This window comes from Galeopterus variegatus, unplaced genomic scaffold (genome assembly GCF_000696425.1).
Source record: "Galeopterus variegatus unplaced genomic scaffold, G_variegatus-3.0.2 Scaffold9003, whole genome shotgun sequence".
Classification (NCBI taxonomy): Eukaryota; Metazoa; Chordata; class Mammalia; order Dermoptera; family Cynocephalidae; genus Galeopterus; species Galeopterus variegatus.
Genome location: NW_007735114.1, coordinates 22,353 through 42,751, shown reverse-complemented (window position 1 = coordinate 42,751; position 20,399 = coordinate 22,353). Strand labels below are relative to the sequence as shown.

At 45.4% G+C, this 20,399-nt stretch overlaps 2 protein-coding genes across 2 annotated transcripts in view; both read left to right on the top strand.

Annotated features, from left to right (window-relative positions):
- The first annotated feature begins 662 nt into the window (after positions 1 to 662).
- Positions 663 to 5,944, top strand: LOC103608939. The gene is given in 5 exon segments (XM_008593327.1): positions 663 to 2,450; positions 2,452 to 2,666; positions 2,668 to 2,943; positions 2,945 to 5,593; positions 5,797 to 5,944. Coding segments are annotated over 5 exon segments (5,076 nt in total).
- Positions 5,945 to 6,500: 556 nt separating this feature from the next.
- The window catches only part of LOC103608938 (dehydrogenase/reductase SDR family member 2, mitochondrial-like), a 32,168-nt gene continuing 18,269 nt past the window's right edge, over positions 6,501 to 20,399 (top strand). The window contains 1 exon segment of the mRNA XM_008593326.1: positions 6,501 to 6,974. Coding sequence (XP_008591548.1) covers positions 6,501 to 6,974 — 474 coding nt within the window.

The window sequence follows — 20,399 nt, the reverse complement described above, 5'->3', positions numbered from 1 at the left end:
CTAAAGGTGCCTCAGATAACTAACAACTCATCCTGTTACAGAAGTCTGTCTAAAAAACTATATAAAAAGTGCTTGTGTTAAGAGCTCGGGGTCGCTTCTGTCCAAGAGACTGAGTGACCCCAGCATGCTGGAATAAACTCCTCTTGCTTGATTGCAGTGGTCTCTGTCTTGTGGTCTTTGTAAGGTGAGCAATCCCAACGTGTGGGATTTGTGCATGGTGCACAAGTCTTACATTTTTAGTGCATTGACCGGGAAGCGGCTCTCTCTCTCTCTGGGACCAGAGACTAGAGAACGAGGATTGCTTGAGCAGGTACCGCAGTTGTCTCTGTCTGTCTGCTGTGTCTGTGTTGGAGTCTTCTTTGTTGTTTACTGTAATCTGGTTTTGGATTTTCTGAGGCTCCGAGGTGAAGCCATCAGTCTGTAGTGGTCATAGCAGTGGGTAGACGTACTGGCATGTCGTGGCCACAGGAATCCTGGAGGACGCTCCAGATTCCTCTGTGGGAGATGAACAAGTTTGGCTCCACGGGAGATCTCTAGGAAGGAGACCCCTCCTGAGTTCTCTGATAATCTGGTTGTGACGCCCGTAGCAGGGGCGTGTCAGTGTTTTGGTTTTTGTTTGTCTGGTTGCGTGTGTGTGGGGACTGATGATTTTCTGGGGCAACATGGGGCAGACTGTCTCAACCCCTTTAAGCCTGACTCTGAAATATGGGATTGATGTGAAGGACAGAGCTCATAATTCGTCTGTGCAGGTTAGAAGGAATAAATGGGCCACACTTTGTTCTTCGGAGTGGCCGACTTTCCAACTCAGGTGGCCCACTGAAGGTTCCTTCTCTCCGCCATTGATCACAGTGGTAAAATGGAAGATTTTCAGTTCTGAAAGTCACCCAGACCAGATACCTTATATCATTGTCTGGGAAGATCTAGTCACGGATCCTCCTCCGTGGGTCCGTCCCTTTGTTCCCTTAACAGGTCCGTCAGCTGTATTTGCTCTTTGAGAAATAGAAAAGAAACTGGAGGTCCTGCCATCCACTGACCTGGACTGGCTTCTTTCTGATCCTCCTCCCCCTCCCTATCCCCCTTCTCTCCAAGCACAGGCAGTCCGCCTGTCAGCTCCACCAGAGGACCCACAAGAACCCAAGAGAGGGCCTGCTCAAGGGACATGCAGTAAATGAGTGGCCTCTCCAGAGGCAATTCCTATCTTCCCTCTGCGGGCTTATGGCCCTCCCGATGAAGAAGGCAACCAGCCTTTACAGTACTGGCCTTTCTCTTCTTCCGATCTTTACAATTGGAAATCTCAGAATCCCCCTTTTTCTGAAAACCCCCAGGGTCTCACTAACCTTGTAGAATCCCTTCTATTTACTCATCAGCCCCCCTGGGATGACTGCCAGCAGCTCCTCCAGGTCCTGTTCACCACCGAGGAGAAACAACAAATCCTCCTGGAGGCCCGAAAGAATGTTCCAGGAGACGATGGGCAACCTACCTTCCTCCATGATGTTATAGATGCAGGATTCCCATTAACCAGACCAAACTGGGATTTCAACTCAGCAGAAGGTAGGGAGCACCCGAAGGTCTATCACCAGGCTCTAATGGAAGGTCTCTGAGGGGCAGCAAGACGCCCCACCAATTTGACTAAGGTAAGAGAGGTAATCCAGGGGCCCAATGAGTCTCCGTCAGCATTTCTGGAGAGACTCATGGAGGCATTCCATCAGTTTACCCTGTATGATCCTAGTAGTGAAGTGCACAAGGCTACAGTGACAGTTGCTTTTACTGACCAGTCTAGCAGAGACATCAGGAAGAAACTGCAGAAGTTTGAAGGGTTACAAGATAAGTCATTGAGGGAATTAGTGCAGGTGGCTGAAAAGGTTTATCATAATAGAGAGTCAGAGGAAGAAAAGGAAGAGAGAAAGCAGAAAGAGCAGGAGGCTAAAGAAATAAAGAGGGAAAAGTGCCAAGAAAAAAATTTTCACAAAATTCTGGCCACTGTAGTCAGGGAAACTAGGGAGCCTAGTAAGACAGTACTGGGCAACAGGAAGGGACCCCTGGCAAAGGATCAATGTGTGTACTGCAAGGAGAAAGGACACTGGCTTCGAGAATGCCCCAAGGAAAAGAAAAAGCCTCAGGCCCCCAAAGTCTTGGCCCTGCAGGAAGACAGTGATTAGAGGGGACGGGGTTCGGGCCCCCTCCCCGAACCCAGGGTAACTCTAACAGTGGAGGGGAAGCCTACTCAGTTCGTGGTAGACACTGGAGCTGAAAATTCAGTAATACCACGAGCAAATGGACCCCTTCTCAAAGGGAAGTAGTGGGTACAAGAGGCTACAGGGTACAGGCAGTACTCATGGACTACCCAAAGAATGGTGGACCTAGGCGTGGGCTGGGTATCCCACTCGTTCATTGTTATACCTGAGTGCCCCTACCCACTACTGGGAAGAGACCTCCTCACCAAAATCCATTTTGGGTGCTCAAATCCATTTTGACCCCGAGGGACCTCGGGTACTAAATCGACAAGGAAAGCCTCTCAAGGTACTAACTCTCAGGTTGGAAGATGAATACCAACTGTTTGAAAAACAAGGGTGGGAGACCGGACAGATGCACTGGTGGTTAGAAAACTACCCCCAGGCGTGGGCAGAAACTCCTGGGATAGGGAAGGCTAAAAACCGGCCCCGTCCACATAGAGCTGAAAGCTCAAGCCAGCCCTATAGCTGTCCGACAATACCCAATGTCCCAAGAGGCACGCGAAGGCATCCAACCCCACATTGCCCATTTGCTCCAGCTGGGGATCTTATGAAAGTGCCAATCAGCCTGGAACACGCCCTTGCTGCTGGTCCAAAAACCTGGGACTAATGACTACTGACCGGTCCAAGACCTCTGAGAGGTAAATAAGCGAGTGGCCAATTTCCACTCCACAGCTCCTAACCCCTATAATCTTTTAAGTTCTTTACCTCCACAGGACCTGGTATTCGGTACTGGAGCTCAAAGATGCATTCTTCTGTTTGCAGCTGACTGTAGAAAGTCAAGATTACTTTGCCTTCAAGTGGAAAGATCCAGAGACTGGCCTAGCAGGGCAACTCACGTGGACCCACCTGCCTCAAGGGTTCAAAAATTCGCCCACTATCTTTGATGAGGCCCTCCACCAAGACTTGGCTATGTTCTGGGCCTCTAACCCTCAGGTAACTCTGTTGCAGTATGTAGATGATCTCCTCCTGGCAGCGGCCGACGAGGAACTGTGTCTGGAAGGAACAAAGCATCTCCTTACGGAGTTGGGAGAACTGGGTTATCAAGCCTATGCCAAAAAGGCTCAGATCTGCAAGCGACAGGTCAGTTACCTGGGGTGCCTTCTTAAAGACGGGAAAAGATTGTTGTCTGAGGCCAGAAAACAGACAGTGTTTCATATTCCGCCACCCGCTAATCCAAGACAAGCCAGGGAATTTTTAGGTACTGCCGGGTTCTGCCGCCTATGGATACCTGGTTTTGCTGAGATGGCAGCCCCGTTATATCCCCTCATTAAGAACAGTCAGCCTTTCAAGTGGGGAAAGGAAGAACAACAGGCTTTTAACAACATCAAGACGGCCTTAATGTCCGCACCGGCTCTGGGGCTCCCCGACATAACCAAGCCCTTCCACCTGTATGTGGCAGAAAATAAGGGGGTCACAAAGGGGGTCCTAACTCAAAGACTGGGGCCCTGGAAAAAGCCTGTAGCATATCTGTCTAAAAAACTAGACCCAGTAGCTTCGGGGTGGCCAGCTTGTCTAAGAATCATAGCAGCAGTCGCAGTTCTAGTAAAAGATGCTGACAAGTTGACTATGGGACAGAGTTTAGTAATCTCGGCACCTCATGCCTTAGAGAGTACTGTCCGCCAGCCCCCCGACCGCTGGCTCACAAATGCTCACATGACTCACTATCAGACTCTGTTACTGAATTCAGACCGGGTTACTTTTGCTCCACTGGCAAGCTTAAATCCAGCCACGTTGCTCCCAGACCCTGACCTTGACCCTCCTATCCATGACTGCCAACAAGTGCTTGCTGAGGCACATGGATGGTGGAAAGACTTGTCAGATCAGCCTCTGACGAACGCCAAAACCACCTGGTTTACTGATGACAGCAGTTACCTGGAGGAAGGAGTACAAAAAGCAGGAGCCACTACAATAGGTGGCCAGAACCTAATATGGGCACAGGCCTTACCTGCAGGAACGTCCACTCAGAAGGCAGAACTCATCGCCCTCACAAAAGCCCTTGAACTAGGAGAGGGCAAAAGAATCAACATCTATACGGGCAGCAGGTATGCCTTTGCCACTGCCCATGTGCATGGTGCTATCTATCAACAGCGGGGTCTGCTAACCTCTGGAGGAAAAGAAATCAAAAACAAGGCAGAGATCATAGCCCTGCTGGAGGCCCTTCACCGACTGCTAAAAGCGAGTATTATACACTGCCCGGGTCACCAAAAAGGGGATTCCCCCATTGCCAGGGGAAACAACTTGGCCGATTCTGAAGCAAGGGCGGCAGCCAATAGGTCCATGTCTATTCTGTTAGTTGACATCCCTAAGCTAAAAAATACCAAGTTTAAATACTGTGCTGAGGACGTAGCAGTGATCTCAAGGGACTCTAATAACCACTTTGATCAGGAAAAAGGGCGTTGGCATGCAGCGTCAGGCAAGCCTATCTTGCCACAAGAACAAGCATGCATCATGATCAAACAAATGCACCAATGGACTCATCTAGGAGTAAACAAATTGGCCCAGACTGCCCTGAGGACAAAATATCATATCATAGGGCTAAAACAATTAGCAGAACAGATAGTTAAAAGCTGTGTACCTTGTCAAAAAGTAAATGTCTGCAAAAATACAGCGGGACCTGGCAAGAGACTCAGGGGAGACAGACCAGGGATGTATTGGGAAGTAGATTTTACAGAGATCAAGCCAGGCAGATATGGTTACAACTATCTCCTAGTGTTTACAGACACCTTCTCCGGATGGGTAGAAGCCTTCCCAACAAAACAAGAAACAGCCACCGTCATGGTCAAGAAAATCCTGGAAGAAATCTTCCCACACTTTGGGGTGCCCAAGGTAATCGGGTCCGACAATGGACCCGCTTTCATAGCCAAGGTAAGCCAGGGAGTGGCCAGACACCTAGGGGTCGATTGGAAATTACATTGTATCTACAGACCCCAGAGTTCAGGGCAGGTAGAAAGGATGAACAGAACTCTAAAAGAGACCCTGACTAAATTAACCATGGAGACTGGCGTAGACTGGGTGGTGCTCCTTCCCTTGGTCCTGTTTAGAGCTAGGAACACCCCCTCCCGGTTCGACCTGACCCCCTTTGAAATTCTCTATTGTGCCCCCGCCCCCTTGACTTTACTGGGGAACGCCTTTGAACCCACTTGCCACAGTAACAGTGACTTATATGCCAGGTTAAAAGGACTGCAAGCAGTGCAGAAGGAAGTCTGGATGCAGCTGGCAGCTGCCTATGAGCCTGGGACCCCCGAAGTTTCTCACCAGTTCCATGTTGGAGACACAGTCTATGTGAGATGACATTGCTCCCAGACCCTGGAGCCCCACTGGAAAGGACCTTACCTAGTGCTCTTAACAACCCCAACGTGGGCCAGCCTGGTGGCGCACTGGAGAGTGCGCCACTTGAGAGCACGGCAGCGCTCCCACCGAGGGTTCGGATCCCATGTGGAGACCGGTTCCCGCTCACTGGCTGAGCGCGGTGCAGGCACAGCACCAAGGGCTGTGATCCCGTTACCGGTCAGTAAAAAAGACAAAAAGGAAAAAAAAAAAACAAAAAAACAACCCCAACGGATGTGAAGGTAGATGGGATCTCCACTTGGATCCACGCCTCGCATGTAAAACCCGTGCCGCCAGAGGACCAAGGACCAGGAGACGCCACCTGGAGAGTCCAGAGTTCCAAGGAGCACCCCTTAAGACTGAAAATTGTTCGAACACCCTAAATGTTGTAAGATGAAAACTCTCTTGCTCCTCTTATGCCTAACAATTCTCTTCCAGGGCACAAGAGCTAGCAGCCCACATATCCCCAGAAATTTCACTTGGTATGTTGTAAATGGGGTGGGAGATACAATCTGGAGTCAATCCAAGGTAACTACAGGTGGGTAGTGGCCTGACTTATTTCCAGATGTGTGTAAACTAGCTTTAGGAGCCCCACCCAATTGGGATTTAGAAGAATACTTTGATAGCCATAAATCCCCTGTCGCCCCCAGCCCACCAGGCCGCCCTGGGATATCAGGAGGGGTAGGTTGCGCAACCCCTTCTAGAATAAGTCAGCTAAGTGCTCTCACCTTTTATGTATGCCCTGGGTTCCACCGTGACAGGAAACTCAGCTCCTGGTGTGGAGCAAAAGCAGATTATTTCTGCAAGAGCTGGGGGTGCGAGACCACAGGAGACACATATTGGGTTCCATCGTCATACTGGGATTATATAAAGGTAACTGCTAATTATACCCACCAAAAGACTGTCTCTGCCTGCAAGGGATGGTGTCACCCCCTCCGAATGTCCTTCACGGATTCAGGAAAAAAAGCCATCGGATGGGAAAAGGGATTTACATGGGGACTATGGTTTTATAAAACAGAATATGATGATGGGCTGTTGTTTACCATCAGACTCAAAATAGAAACCCAGTATACTGCCATAGGCCCAAATAAATACCTAGTTCCAGGGGTCAAACCAAAGACTACCCCAGCACCCCCGGGTACCCAACCAGAGTCCTCAGTCCCCACTGCAGGGACAGAGGCAGCAGCACCAAAGGAAATAACTCAGCCCCCTGAGCCTAGGCCTCAAAAACAACCTGGGTTATTCCGCTTAATTTCAGAAGCCTTCAAGGTCTTAAATAGTACCAACCCCAATGCTACCCACTCCTGCTGGCTTTGTTATAATGTTGCTCCCCCATATTATGAAGGAATAGCCTTCAGAAATGGAATTAATACTACAACTGATGTCTCCAACTGTCGTTGGCAGCAACGACAGGTCAGACTCACTCTGTCAGCTGTTATGGGGCAAGGAATATGTGGGAAAAATACCTTCCTCACACAGCCAGCTGTGCAGCCAGACTCTTACCGTGACCCAGTGGTCTAGTGACACATATCTGTTGCCCCCTCCAGAAGGACGGTGGGCCTGCACTATTGGGGTCACGCCCTGTGTTAGCTTACAAGTCCTAAAAGGGACCCAAGATTTCTGTGTCTTGGTTCGGTTGTTGCTTCGGCTCAGTTATCATCCCTATGAAGAACTATTATCATATTGGGATAAAAATAATGGGAACTATGGAACCAAAAGGGAGCCCCTAAGTATCACGCTCTCTGTCCTCTTAGGCTTAGGATTGGGAGCAGCTGGGGCAGCTACAGGGGCTTCAGCTCTAGTTATTCAACATCAGAATTACCAAAGTTTACAGGCAGCCATAGATGCTGATATTAAAGAAATAGAAAATTCAATTACTAAATTACAAGAGTCCTTCACCTCTCTTTCTAAGGTGGTCCTGCAAAATAGAAGGGGGCTAGACCTCTTTTTCCTTCAGCAGGGAGGACTCTGCACTGCACTAAGAGAAGAATGTTGTTTTTAGGGCTGACCCCGTGGCGCACTCGGGAGAGTGTTGCGCTGGAAGCACAGCAGTGCTCCTGCTGCGGGTTTGGATCCTATATAGGGATGGCCGGTGCGCTCCGGTGTGCTCACTGGCTGAGCGCAGTGTGGCCAGTCACAAAAAGGACAAAAAAAAAAAAAAAAAAGAATGTTGTTTTTACATTGATCACTCGGGTAATTAAAGACTCCATGGCCAAAATTAGGGAAGGCTTGGCCAAAAGAAAAAAAGAAAGGGATCAAAATCAGGGATGGTTTGAGCCATGGTTCAACTCCTCCCCATGGCTCACAACCCTCGTGTCTACCCTGCTAGGACCATTAGTTATTTTAGTATTGCTTCTGACCTTTGGTCCCTGCATTTTAAATCGCTTAGTAGCTTTTGTTAGAGAACGTGTTAGTACTGTCCAAATTATGATGTTAAGACAACAATATCAGGAATTAAATCAACTAGAGACAAGTATTTCATGATTGAAATACGCACAAGAAAAAGGGGGGATTGTAGAGAAAAATATAACTTTAACATGTGCAATTTGTTTCTGTACAAATGCTTGCTAAAAATGGGAAAACATAACTAATGTCATTTTAAGTAAGGCAGCTTCTAAGGAGTTATGTAGAGGTCAGGCAGGCCCAGGCACACTAAATTCCAGTAAGGGAGTAATTACCACCCAGTTCCAGGAACTGACCAGTTCATTATCTAGAGGCCACCTGGCTGGACCACAAGAAAGATAAACGATTCGGAAATACACTGTTCCTTATTGGGGTGCCAGCCGCTAAAGCCCACCAATAAATCTAAAGGTTGCCTCAGATAACCCATAAGCAGTATACAACTCATCCTGTTGTAAAAGTCTGTCAAAAAAACTGTATAAAAAGTGCTTGTGTTAAGAGCTCGGGGTCGCTCATGTCCAGGAGACTGAGTGACCCCAGCATGCTGGAATAAACTCCTCTTGCTTGATTGCAGTGATCTCTGTCTCCTGGTCTTTGCAAGATGAGCCTTCCCAACAAGTAAGATTCGTGCTTTCGGGCCAGTCTTACAGTGACACCTGTGTCACTGTGTAGAGTCACCATCAACAAGGCCATCACCAGATGTGTTCCCTGGACTTTGGATTTCCCACCCTCTGAAACTATAAGCAGTAAATATTGTTTCTTTACAAAATACCCAGTTTCAGGTATTTCTGTTGTAAGCAGAAATGGACTAATACACTCATCTGATCCTTGGTGTCTAGTCTTTACCAGAATACCTCCTGTAGGCATGGTTGACTGCCCCTTCACTGAGATCAGTTCCCAGCCCCTCAGGAGATCAACTGATACCTGTGAATCAAATCCCCCACCCTAAGTCACATTGTTGGTGTGGATCAAAGCCCCCACCATAAATCACAGTGTTACTATCTGGCTGGCCCCAGGACCCAAGGCAAACAAAGGCACTTCTACCAAACAGGACATTCCAAGGGCTTGGAGATCACCTTCCAGAAGCTGGGAGCAAAGGCAGACCTCTTTTTGGATAAGGTTAAATTTTCTACTATTCAGCAAGTCTCCAAGTCTTATTGAAAACAATCAGGGGAAAACTGCAGAAGAGAATTTAACAGCATTTCCTTCCTTTGCACACAAGCGTATGGTTCGTTAAGAATCCTATCTCTGAATCTGGATATTCTGTTCATCCTGAGAACTGGACTTTGAGAAGAGAGGAAGAACTTTGTGAATATCACCTGAGATTCACTGATCTGCCAAGAAAAGTTTTAGATTTCTGTGAAAGAAGAGTGTTGTGCTTTTTAGTTTTGTTGCTATTCTTATGTTCATTAGAGAGAGAGAGAGAAAGAGGAGTTTTAGTGAAGCAGATGGGTGGACTACTGCCTCAGGCATCCACCCAGTGCCGTCATGCTTTCCAACCTACAGCTTCCAAGGACCTTTTGGCTGGTTACATAGTTCACAGACCTGCGTGAAAGGGTCTGGTGACCCAGCCTGGCATGTGTGGGGTCTGGGGACCCAGCCTGGCATGTGAAGGGTTTATGGCCTAGTCTGTGAATGGGCTTGAGGGGTCTGGGAGCTCCAGACCCAGCCTTAGCTCTACAACTAGCGTGGTCACCTAGCTTTACAATTGAAGCAGCACGAACAGGATAAAGAGCGCTACAATTGGTGATGTTGACAGGATTCCAGACATTAGCCTTAGCCATAGTGCCACAATTGGTGTAGTTGGCAGGATTACACCACAGCTGGCGTAGTCGGGGTCAAGTAGCTCTGCAATTGGCTATGTTGACAGGATTAAGAGCTAGACAATTGGTGCTGTAAAGATTCCAGGCCTTAGCCAGCCAGACAAGAGCCTTAATAAAATAATGTTAGAGTATATTCTTGTTCGTATTAATTTGGCTTGTGATTAACTGCTTTACAGTTCAAAATTGTCAAATTGTATCATATAGTAAATAACATTAATTTTTAAAATGTATAACACTTATTTAAATAAAACTACCAAGCTGAACTTTTGAAAATTTAATTCCATTTTGGTTTAAGCCACTTACTTAAGAGAAATGTATTATCTTTGCCTTAATGGTTTTTAAAATTTATGGAAAGGAATGAAAAAGATTAATTTCAAGAAAGGTTACTTAATCTTTGACTACTGATTCTATTCAAGATAGATTGGCTGAAAAAGTCTGGTTAGCTTTAAATAGGAGAAAAAACTATTCTTGCATATATCACACACCATGTATATAACTCACGAGCACTTCATATAGTATGAATGTGTCATAAAACCTTTAGGCCTACTTGGATAAGACTTTTTTCAAAATCAAGTAGGATTTTTTTTTCAAATGAAAAACTGAAGTCTCCTCACCTACACAACTGACTTGTAGTAGACGGGCTATCCTTTGTGGGGAGGAGAAACTACACCAAAAATATTAGACTAATAAACTGACCACAGAAATAATAAACTGGTCCACAGAAAAATAGCATTCTCTATTCAAATGAACACTGACAATTAACAGTGGGTTATGACATCCTTAACTTACTGTCGCAGTAATGAATCATAGCTTTAGATGTAATGGTGTTTATGCAGGATTCGTTGAGACCTGAAAATTATTTCAAGTCTTCCATCAAGGTAGAAAGATTGAGAATGGCCTCCCTAGAACCTACTGCTGCTGTGTCAATGTGACGTGAGCTTCTGTGCCCTCTGGTTTGCTCACTTTCTAATCCCTGACGACTATGAAGAGCAAAGTTCTACTGACCACCGAACCCAGCCACTCAAGAGACAGGACCTGTTGTGGTTTTGTTTTGTACAACTTGAGCACCTGGGCCCACGTGGGCACCTGGTTTACTGCAGGGCTGAAACACGGTTGCCAGTTTCCCTATGTTCTCATGAACTCTTTCAGTCAAAAAGTGCAGAACTGCTATTAAATGAGGTAAATATACTCATGTGCTCATACAAAAAGATCTTCTAGACACAGCATGACAGAAAACAAGTTACAAAGTGGCTTATAGCATGTAAATACATTTATGTAAACACATCAAGTTATATGAGTTTCTAGCTGATTGTGTGTTCACAGAGGATGAACTAAGCTACAGGTGAAGTTAAAGGATGTAATACTGTGATAAAATAAGAAACACCTTTTGGTCTTCTTCCCTGGACAGAGCTTGGACAGAGCTCCTATAATCTTTGTAATTTCCTAAGGGATAAAGCTGCTAAAGCATCTTTTGTTCTAATATTTGGTTTTTGACCCCATTCCTGACACAGAGGTACTAAATGCCTTAGATTTCCTAATGATAATATCAATGTTTGTTCTAACGAGGTGACTCCTGCTGGGCTTTTATTCTAGTGAGGTGACTCCTGCTGGCCTTCTGGATGCAGCTGGTCACCAGGAGGACTGAGTCATGATTAGAAACTTGGAACTTTCAGCCTAACCCCTGTTGCCAGGGAGGGGAGAGGAGCTGGAGATTGAGTTAATAATAGACCATGCCTACATGATGAAGCCTCTACATAAATCCCTAAAAGACAGGTCTCAGAGAGCTTCTGGGTTGGTGACACGTCTATTTTGCAGGAGGGGGTTATACCCCAGCTCCACAGGGACAGAGCCCCTGTACTTGGGTACCTTCCAGACCTCACTCTATGTATCTCTTCATCTGGCTGTTCATCTGTATTCTTCATCATGTTCTTAATAACCTGGTAAAAATGTTTTCCTGAGTTCTGTGAGCCATCAGAGAAAATTATCACACCTGAGGAGGGGGTTGTGGAACCCTCGGTTCACAGACAAGGCAGACAGAGTGTGGGTAACCCGGAGACCCACTACTTGCAATTTGGCATCTGAATTGGGGGAGCAGTCTTGTGGTTCTGAGCCCTTAACCTGCAGGGTCCGCACTAACTCCAGGTACTGTCAGAATTGAAATATAATACTTGGTTGGTGTAGAGAGAGTAGGAAATTTGGTTGGTGTGAAGAAAACCGCACACATTTGGTCACAGAAGTGTTGGAAGTGTTGAATGTAGCAGAGAAAACCATTTGTTTTCCTCTTTAAGGTAAATTGGGGGCCGGGAGAGAATAGAAGGAAAAAATTGCCTCATCGAGAGCCATGGAAAGAAAAGGAACTTTAATAATGTAAAACTGCTAAATATAGCAAATGGGATGAGAGCTGCTATATACAAAATGACAAATTAACAAAGTAATATATCCATCATCTGTATATCAATTTATAGTTATCAAAACATTTATATATGTGTGTCTATGCATGTATGTTTATGTAAATATATAGATTATGTATATGTGTATGTGTATATAAATTCTCTGCCTGAAGACTGAACACATTGCTTCTTTACTGGGGCAGGAACTCTGAGTTATACCTTCAAGTCCTGAGTCATATTACTGTTTGTTCTGAATAAAATAAGCATAAAGACAAATATTTGCAAGACTAGGTACTAATGCCAGTTACCTTGGCAAGGATGCAAACTACTACTCCTCTGAAAAGCATATGTGAAAGCCAGATAAAAGTAGGCCTACTGTGGAAAGAAACTGCCTGCTATAAAGGGATTAATTGTTTTCATACATTTAAGCCTGATCCACAACTGTCAATGGAAGCCTGTATCTTGCTAACAAGTCTTAGACATGTAATATTTGAAAAAGGACAGATACATCCTGTACCAAGGACTTTGGAATGGAGATCAGGAAACTTGTAGCTGAGAAAACCTTTACAGAGGAGCGTAGGCTGAAATTAGGGATGTCCACTGTCTTCGTTCATTTTCTGCTGCTATAACAGAATAACAGACTGTGAAATTATAAACAATAGAAGTCTATTTGGCTCATGGTTCTGGAGGCTGAGAAGGCCAAGAACATGGTACCAGCATTTGTCAAGGGCCTTCAGGCTACATCATATCAAGTAGAAGACAAAAGGACAAGCAAGCACATCAGACAGAGAGAAAACAGGGGCTGAACTTATCTTCTTATCAGGAGCCCACTGCCACGGTACTAACCCACTCCTGTGATATGGCATTAACTGCTCTCATGACCCAATCACCTCTTAAAGGTCTCACCTCTTACTGTAAACACAATAGCAATGAAATTTCAGCATGATTTTTGGAGGGGACACTCAAACCATAGCACCCACTTTAAGTGGGACCAGGCAAGAGGTTCTGTAGTTGGTTTCCCGACTTCAGCCTTCATTCAGACACCCCCCTAACTTCAATAGGTATGTTGAGTCAGGATGCAAAATTTCTTGAGTTTTAGTCCACCACATTTTATTCATTTTGTAATTGAGCCCACAAAACAACTTGGCTTAGAAGAGCATGGAGCTTGGAGACCAATCCTACCACTGATGGAGGATGATTATATTGGCTGGGCAGGTTACTTAACTTCTCTATGACTCGGTTCTCTTATGTGTAACATGGGGATAGTACCACTCACCTCGATGAATTTTTATATTGTTGAAAACATTGAATGAGCTTTATTTATTTCATAGTGAGCATTCCAAAAAATGGACCCACTAATTGTGGAAACAAGCACTCTAGAACCCTCTTTAGGAAGAAAGGGGCTGTTTTTAAATGAGATCAAATACCAGCTGTGCTGCCCACCCCATTAATCTCAGCTTGGACTCCCTGAGTCTCAACACACAATCTTTATAATCCTATAAGATGCTCAAGTCATTTGCAGAGGACAGATATTAAGACAGAGATGTGATTTTTCTAAGAGAACCAAGAAATTCTAAATAATAAATGTCTATCATATGAGATCCTAACTCTGGAGGAGTATAAAATATTGACTCTGCTTTAAAAGTACTATCAGCCTTGCAGAGGTTGGGGGAGGGGAGGTGGCAAAACTTAAGAGTTTGGCTGTAGAGACAGACACGTAAAACCAAATATATTTCTCTAATAAGGCTTCCTGGCAGAAGTGATTATTTCCAGAGGAGGTGATGCCTTTGCTGAGTCGTTCTTTCTTTTTTTTTAATTTTTATTCTGCTGCAGTGGGCTACTGTGAACTCACAGGGAGAGGCAGGAAACACCAAGGCTTAAGACAGGAAACAGCGTTTATTGAAGAGTCTGTTGAGCCAAATGCCAGCATAAGTCCAACGGCTGAGCACTGAATGCAGTGGGGCAGTCATTTTTATATCATAGCATTTCCAGGTTTTACATAGCTGGGTAGAGGGTGCTTTATCTTATGGTGGAAAATTACAGGCAAGGAAAAAAAATAAGAGAAGTTCAGTTTCAGCAGTCTGTGATAACCACAGGGTGAGAGAAGGTGGGGCTGTATGACATCTTGGCGGGGGTCTTGGTTACAGCATAGCATGGCAGAACATAGATGTCTAATGGCCACAGCCAGGCTTGACACAGCTGGGTAAGCGCAAGTGCCTCAGTTCTTTTTTTTTTTGGCAGCTGGCCGGTACGGGGGTCCAAACCCTTGACCTTGGTGTTATCAGCACCACACTCTACCAAGTGGGCTAACCAGCCAACCACTTTGCTGAATCTTGAGGGTAAAGAAGGTACAATCCTGGCAATGAGGAGAAGCAAGCATGAAAATGCAAGAAAATTATTCTGTTTATAATAAAAGAGCTTGTAAAGTCAAAGGGAGATGAGGCTAGGAGGTGGGTCAGGGAAACATTAACAAAATCTCAGTGTGAGAAGTCAAAGAATTTATACTTTGTGAAATATACTAAAAAGCATATGTACTTCACAGGGCTTGGTTTTCCAAAGTCTTGTAGTTTCAAATATTAACCTTGCAAGGACAGGAAATTTTCCTCAGGCTATAAGTCTCTGATTTAAGATAAAAAAAAATGTGGCACAGCAGGTTGCTGGCTCAAAGACAGACTAGTTACTGATTGTTATGTAAAGATACTGAGAAATTTCTATAAGAAGAAATGTTTGCTAAGATCAAGCTTGTGTTGATAAGATCACTTGTCTACTGGAATATCATCTGGCTTGTTTCACTAAAAGTTACCAGCCTATATTGTTAAACTATAACCCCACCTTTGTTCTCTTCCTGTAACCTCCTGGTCTGGAAAATAAACGCAGGAAGAGAACCCCAATTCGGCGTTAATTTCCTGAGGAAGGAATGCCTCTTGCTTAAGGGTTCCTGCAGGAGATTAACCACTTCGGGGCTTCTCACTGCTCAGAAGAGATGGGCTTTGAGTAATCCTTTGTGTCTCCATCACCCAGGGGAAGAGGGGTGATAAATCCATGGGGGACGAAGCAACACAAAGCAACAATACTTTATCATAAAAGCCAATGGGGAGCAATTGTTGAGTCTTAGCAATGACAGGGACTTGCACAGCTTTTTACCTTGGAAAGATCACTCCAACTTGGTTTGGAAGTAAAGATACAGGATGTGCCCAGTTTCCCTGAGCTTGGGTTTCAGGACATTCCTCTGGGTTTCCTGCCACTCCCTGAGGTCTCAGGCCCCCTCCTGTGAGCTCTCCCCTGGAGGAAAGCTACTGTTAACAGCTAGACCAATTTTTAGCACCAATATGGGAAAATGAGACAACAGGGGACTGGCTTCTCCAATCCAGTGGTTGGGCATGCTCAGTAGAGAGCACAGAACATTCTGGTGCATATAACTAGAAAACCACTGATTGAATATTCCTTAGATAGAAAAACTATAAAAGCTGAATCCCAGGTGAAGGCAGGGTTGTTGCTCACCCTCCTGGAGGCAACCTGTACTTTGCTGGCTGAGGTGTATATTTAACTTTGTATCTAACTTACTTTCAGCAAGCAGCTGCTCATTCTCTTGAGCCAGTCTGCACTTTCTATTGAACTTTAAGTATGCTTTTCTTGCTTTTGTCTGTATGCTTTTCTTGCTTTTAGACTTCATGTCTGTACTGAATATACTTTTGTGTTAAATTTGGTGTGGGCTCTGCTCAGTCTCTGGAGCTATGCTGCACTCTCTCTCTGGAACCTGTATTTCTTATCTGTTGTATTATACTTGTTCTCACTGTCTACTGTGACTCTGCCCTTGAATTCTTTCCTGTGGCAGAGTCAAGAACCAGGGAAGAGGACTGGGTGGGTTGAGGCTGACTATCAGGCCCCCCGGACCCTACCTCCCACATCAGTAATAGCAGAAAAAAGGCTACAGCTACTCTCCAGGCAAACACATAACCATTCCAACTAACACAGCAAGAGTGGAATGGGGAGAATACCCATTAAAAGTTATCAGATGTAATATTGGCTGAGCTTGGTGACAGTGGAATATGGAGGAGTGAGAAGGAGTTGGGCTGACTCTGAGGTTTCTGGCATGGAAAACTTAACAGATAGTGGTGTGTCCAAGAGGAGTAGTCTCGTAGGTGTGTCCTGGAAAGAGGAGAAAGGGATGGATAGCCTGAGAGCAGAGAGGAGGTAGCTGCCCAGACACCCAAGCACCTGCCCAATATTGAGAGCTACTCATCACTGGGAATCCCTCTAGACCTCAGACAATGCAACTGGGACCCTCCACCAAGGTGATGAGTGGATGCTGAATATTATATACATTCATGTTTTATATATATTTATAAAATCATGTCTTATATATATGATCCATATATTCATGTTTTCTATATGTATAAAATCGCATGTGCCTGAGGCAGGTATCCCATCCCCTGAGCAAGAGAATGTTATAGAATACACGAGGGTACTTCAAAAAGTTCATGGAAAGATTTGTATTATCTTTTAATTCTATTTTCCACAAACTTTTTGAAGTACCACAAAGACTTTCCAAGAAGTAACCAGGCATACATATTTTTAGAAAACCAATTTCCTCATTCATGTAAAAGGTTCAGAAAAGGCAAATTTATAAAATTTGTAGAGACAGAAAGTAAATCAAGGTTACTCAGGGCTGGGGGCGGGAATAGGGATTAACTGTAAAGGGCATGAGGGATCCTATTGGAGCAATGAAAATGTTCTAAGACTGACAAGGTGACGGTTGCACTTCTTGGTAAAGTTACTTAAAATCATTGCATTGTCGGGCCGGCCCAGTGGCGCACTGCTACAGTGCGCCGCTTGGGAGTGCGGCAGCACTCCCGCCGAGGGTTCAGATCCCACGTATAGACCGGCCGCTCACTGGCTGAGCGAGGTGCGGGCGCAACACCGAGGGTTGCGATCCGTTGCCGGTCACGAAAAAAGACAAAAAAAGGAAAAAAAAAATCATTGCATTGTACACTTAAATTTTATGATATATAAAATATACTTTAATAAAGTTGTTTTTTTAAAAAAGAAATCAATTTCCAGATCTTCAACTTGCATGTGTGGTCTTTACTAAAAATGATCTGCCTGAGAAAGCACCTGTGTTCAAGGTTATTTAAATTTTGCTTTCCTATCTCACCTGTTAGTTAGCCAAGCTCAAAAAGGAAGAAAATCATATTCTTCTCCTATCCTTATTGTTACTATGGTGTGTTGACTCAGAGTGAAGAAACTTCCCACTTGCCAACAAAAACACTATTCTACATATTAGTTACTGGGGTGCCTCCTTTAATGATTAATGCCTTAGGGCTTCTTATCTTTCTCTGTCTTATACTTAATTTGGCTAACAGTGTAGCCTGGCATAGAAATTAAGTGTCTTAACCAGTGTTGAGATGTTCTGACTTCAGATATATTATGAAATGGGGCAGTGGATGTGTTAACAATTTTCATCCAAGGACCTCACCTCCACACCTCAACTATTACCAAGGAACGGCAAAGTAACAATAGCATCTATTGAGAAAATGGAACAATTTGGTCAGGCTCCCCTCACCTCGGAGCCCTTTCAGGGTGGTTCAGTAGGTGTCTGTGTGGGTGGAGTGGATGTGCCCGCACAGCACCACTTTGGCTGGTGTTTTACTGTCTCGGGTGCCCGACCTGCTTGTTTTTCCAGACCTGCAGCTTCCAAGGACAGTGTGGCCAGTTGCCTAGCTTACAGACTTGCGTGAAAGGGTCTGGTGACCCAGCCTGGTGTGGAGGGGTCTGGTGACCCAGCCTGGCATGTGAAGGGTTTGTGACCCAGTCTGTGAATGGGCTTGAGGTGTCTGGGAGCTCCAGACCCAGCCCTAGCTCAACCATCAGCCCAGTTGGTGCAGGATTACTGGCAGGTAAAAGAGCCGTGACAACTAGCGTGGTCACCTAGCTTTACAACTGGCACCACAAACAGGATTAAGAGCTAGACAATTGGCACTGTGAGCAGGATTCGAGACATTAGCTTCGCAGTAGCCCTTGGTTGAGGAGACAGACGAATTGGCATAGTTAGGCAGGATTATGCCACATTTGGTGTAGCCTGAGACAGGACTCTGATCAGGCACAGGAGTTGAAAGCCCTTGGAAGGAGGAAATGTGGCTATTCGTGAATATGCTGTGCCCTATGGCCAACTTTCTGTTGACCAGGACCTGGTTGCTGCACACTGTACTGCAAGGCAGCATAGACCAGGTACTATGGAAGAAAACCTCTTGGGAAGGGGAAGAAATGTGGCTGTCTTTGAGCGTGTGGTGCCTGGTGGCCACTTTTCTGCTGACTGGAGCCTGGCTTTTGCTCACTCTGCTGCAAACTGATCGAGAGCTGAAGCGGAAAGCAGAGTTGTTGGCAGATGATGTGCAGCTACTGGCAGATTCGAGGCAGAAACCAGAGTCGTCGGAAGCACGGATAAATGTCCTAGAGGATGATGTGCGGTGACTGGCCACTCCTGCCTCTCACACCAGGGAAGACAACCAACCCAATGTTGAGTTGGGGGAAACTGTGCATCTCCAGACACGACCTGCTGTGCACAAGAAATTGAGGCACGAGCAGCCTATGGGACTGGACGGACAACTGGTGGGCAATCACAGGTGACCCAGTTAACTACCTATGTCCCGTATACCCAGGTTGAACTGGTTGACTTGGGGAGACAGTTCAGGCAGAAACATGGGGAGACCCTGGCTGTTTGGCTGTTGTGGTTATGGGACCAAGGGGTGGATAGTGTAATGTACTCTGGTGAGGAGGTGAAGAAATTGGCCTCCATCACCATGAACCCGTCCCTGAGACAATGGCTGCAAAATAGCCTCAGATATGCACCCAGATGAGGTAATCACTCCTTAATGGACTGGGTGAATGCAGCTGCCTGAACCACGTGAGCAAATGCTGGAGAACTGCCCAAGATTGTTAGTAAATGGCAAATGTATGCTGAGCTGGTCCAAATCATTCGGGAGCTGGGGATATGGCAGTCCATGTTTAATGTGAACATTCATGGCCCAGACAATGAGAACTTTACAGGCAGCATGAGAGACATAGTGCTGCAAAATGCCCCATCAATGTCCTTTGGGTTGCTGATGGCCATACTGGCCCCATACATTAGTCATACTATACATTAAGTAACGACTGTGATATTCAGCTTGGGTGAAGTAGAGGATAGCAGACAATCAAAAGGGGTCTGAAAGGGCGCTAAGACCAAACCCCCAAGAAATACTCAGGATTTTATCCCAAAGGGACCAAGCAAGACTAGCTGTAAGCAGATGTGTCTTGACTTGCTTGCAGCAGGGGTTGATAAAAGGAAATTGACTGGCAGCCAAATGCAATCCTGTTTGCCTTGTGGCAGCAATTGTGCCCTGAACAGCATTTTACCAAACATTGGGAAACAGGTAGCAAGGTATGCTCAGTGGATTTAAAGGACTTTTTGGTTGCTCCCGAGGAGGCAGATGAACTGATCCATTCTGATTAGGGAGTAGGCCAAGGTACTTGTCTTTTGGGGGCAGGCGAGGACTGGAGGTCTCATGTTGAATTGGCAATACATTGGTCAAGGACAAATGTGCAGCGTGTTTTGGCATTGGTGGATACAGGCACAGAATGTAGCCTGATATATGGCAATCCAGATAAGTTTCCAGGGACCACAGTTCATATAGATGGCTATGGAGGACATACTACTGAGGTCAAAGCTGTGTCATTGCCATTGGGCATAAGATGATTACCTCCTCGTGTATATACTGTATATATATCCCCTGTAGCTGAATACATCTTGGGTATGGATGCACTTTATGGTTTGTACCTGCAAACAACAGTTGGAGAGTTTGGGCTGTGAATATGGACAGTAAAGCCTGTGTTATGAGGATATGCTAAACATGACCCACAGGTGTTATCCAAGACAAAACATGTAGTTAATGTAAAAGCAGTATCGCCTACCAGGAGGACATACAGAGATAAGTGCTACTATATTGGAATTAGAGAAAGTTGGTATTATTCATCTGGCTCATAGCCCATTTAATGCTCCGTTATGGCCAGTGAGAAAGCCTGATGGTAACTGGAGAATGACTGTAGATTATCGAGAACTGAACAAAGTAGTGCATCCTTTGCATGCAGCTGTGCCTTCAGTTCATGACTTGATGGATCAGCTGACAACTCAGCTGGGGACTTATCATTATGTATTGGACCTTGCAAATGTTTTTTCTCCATTCCAA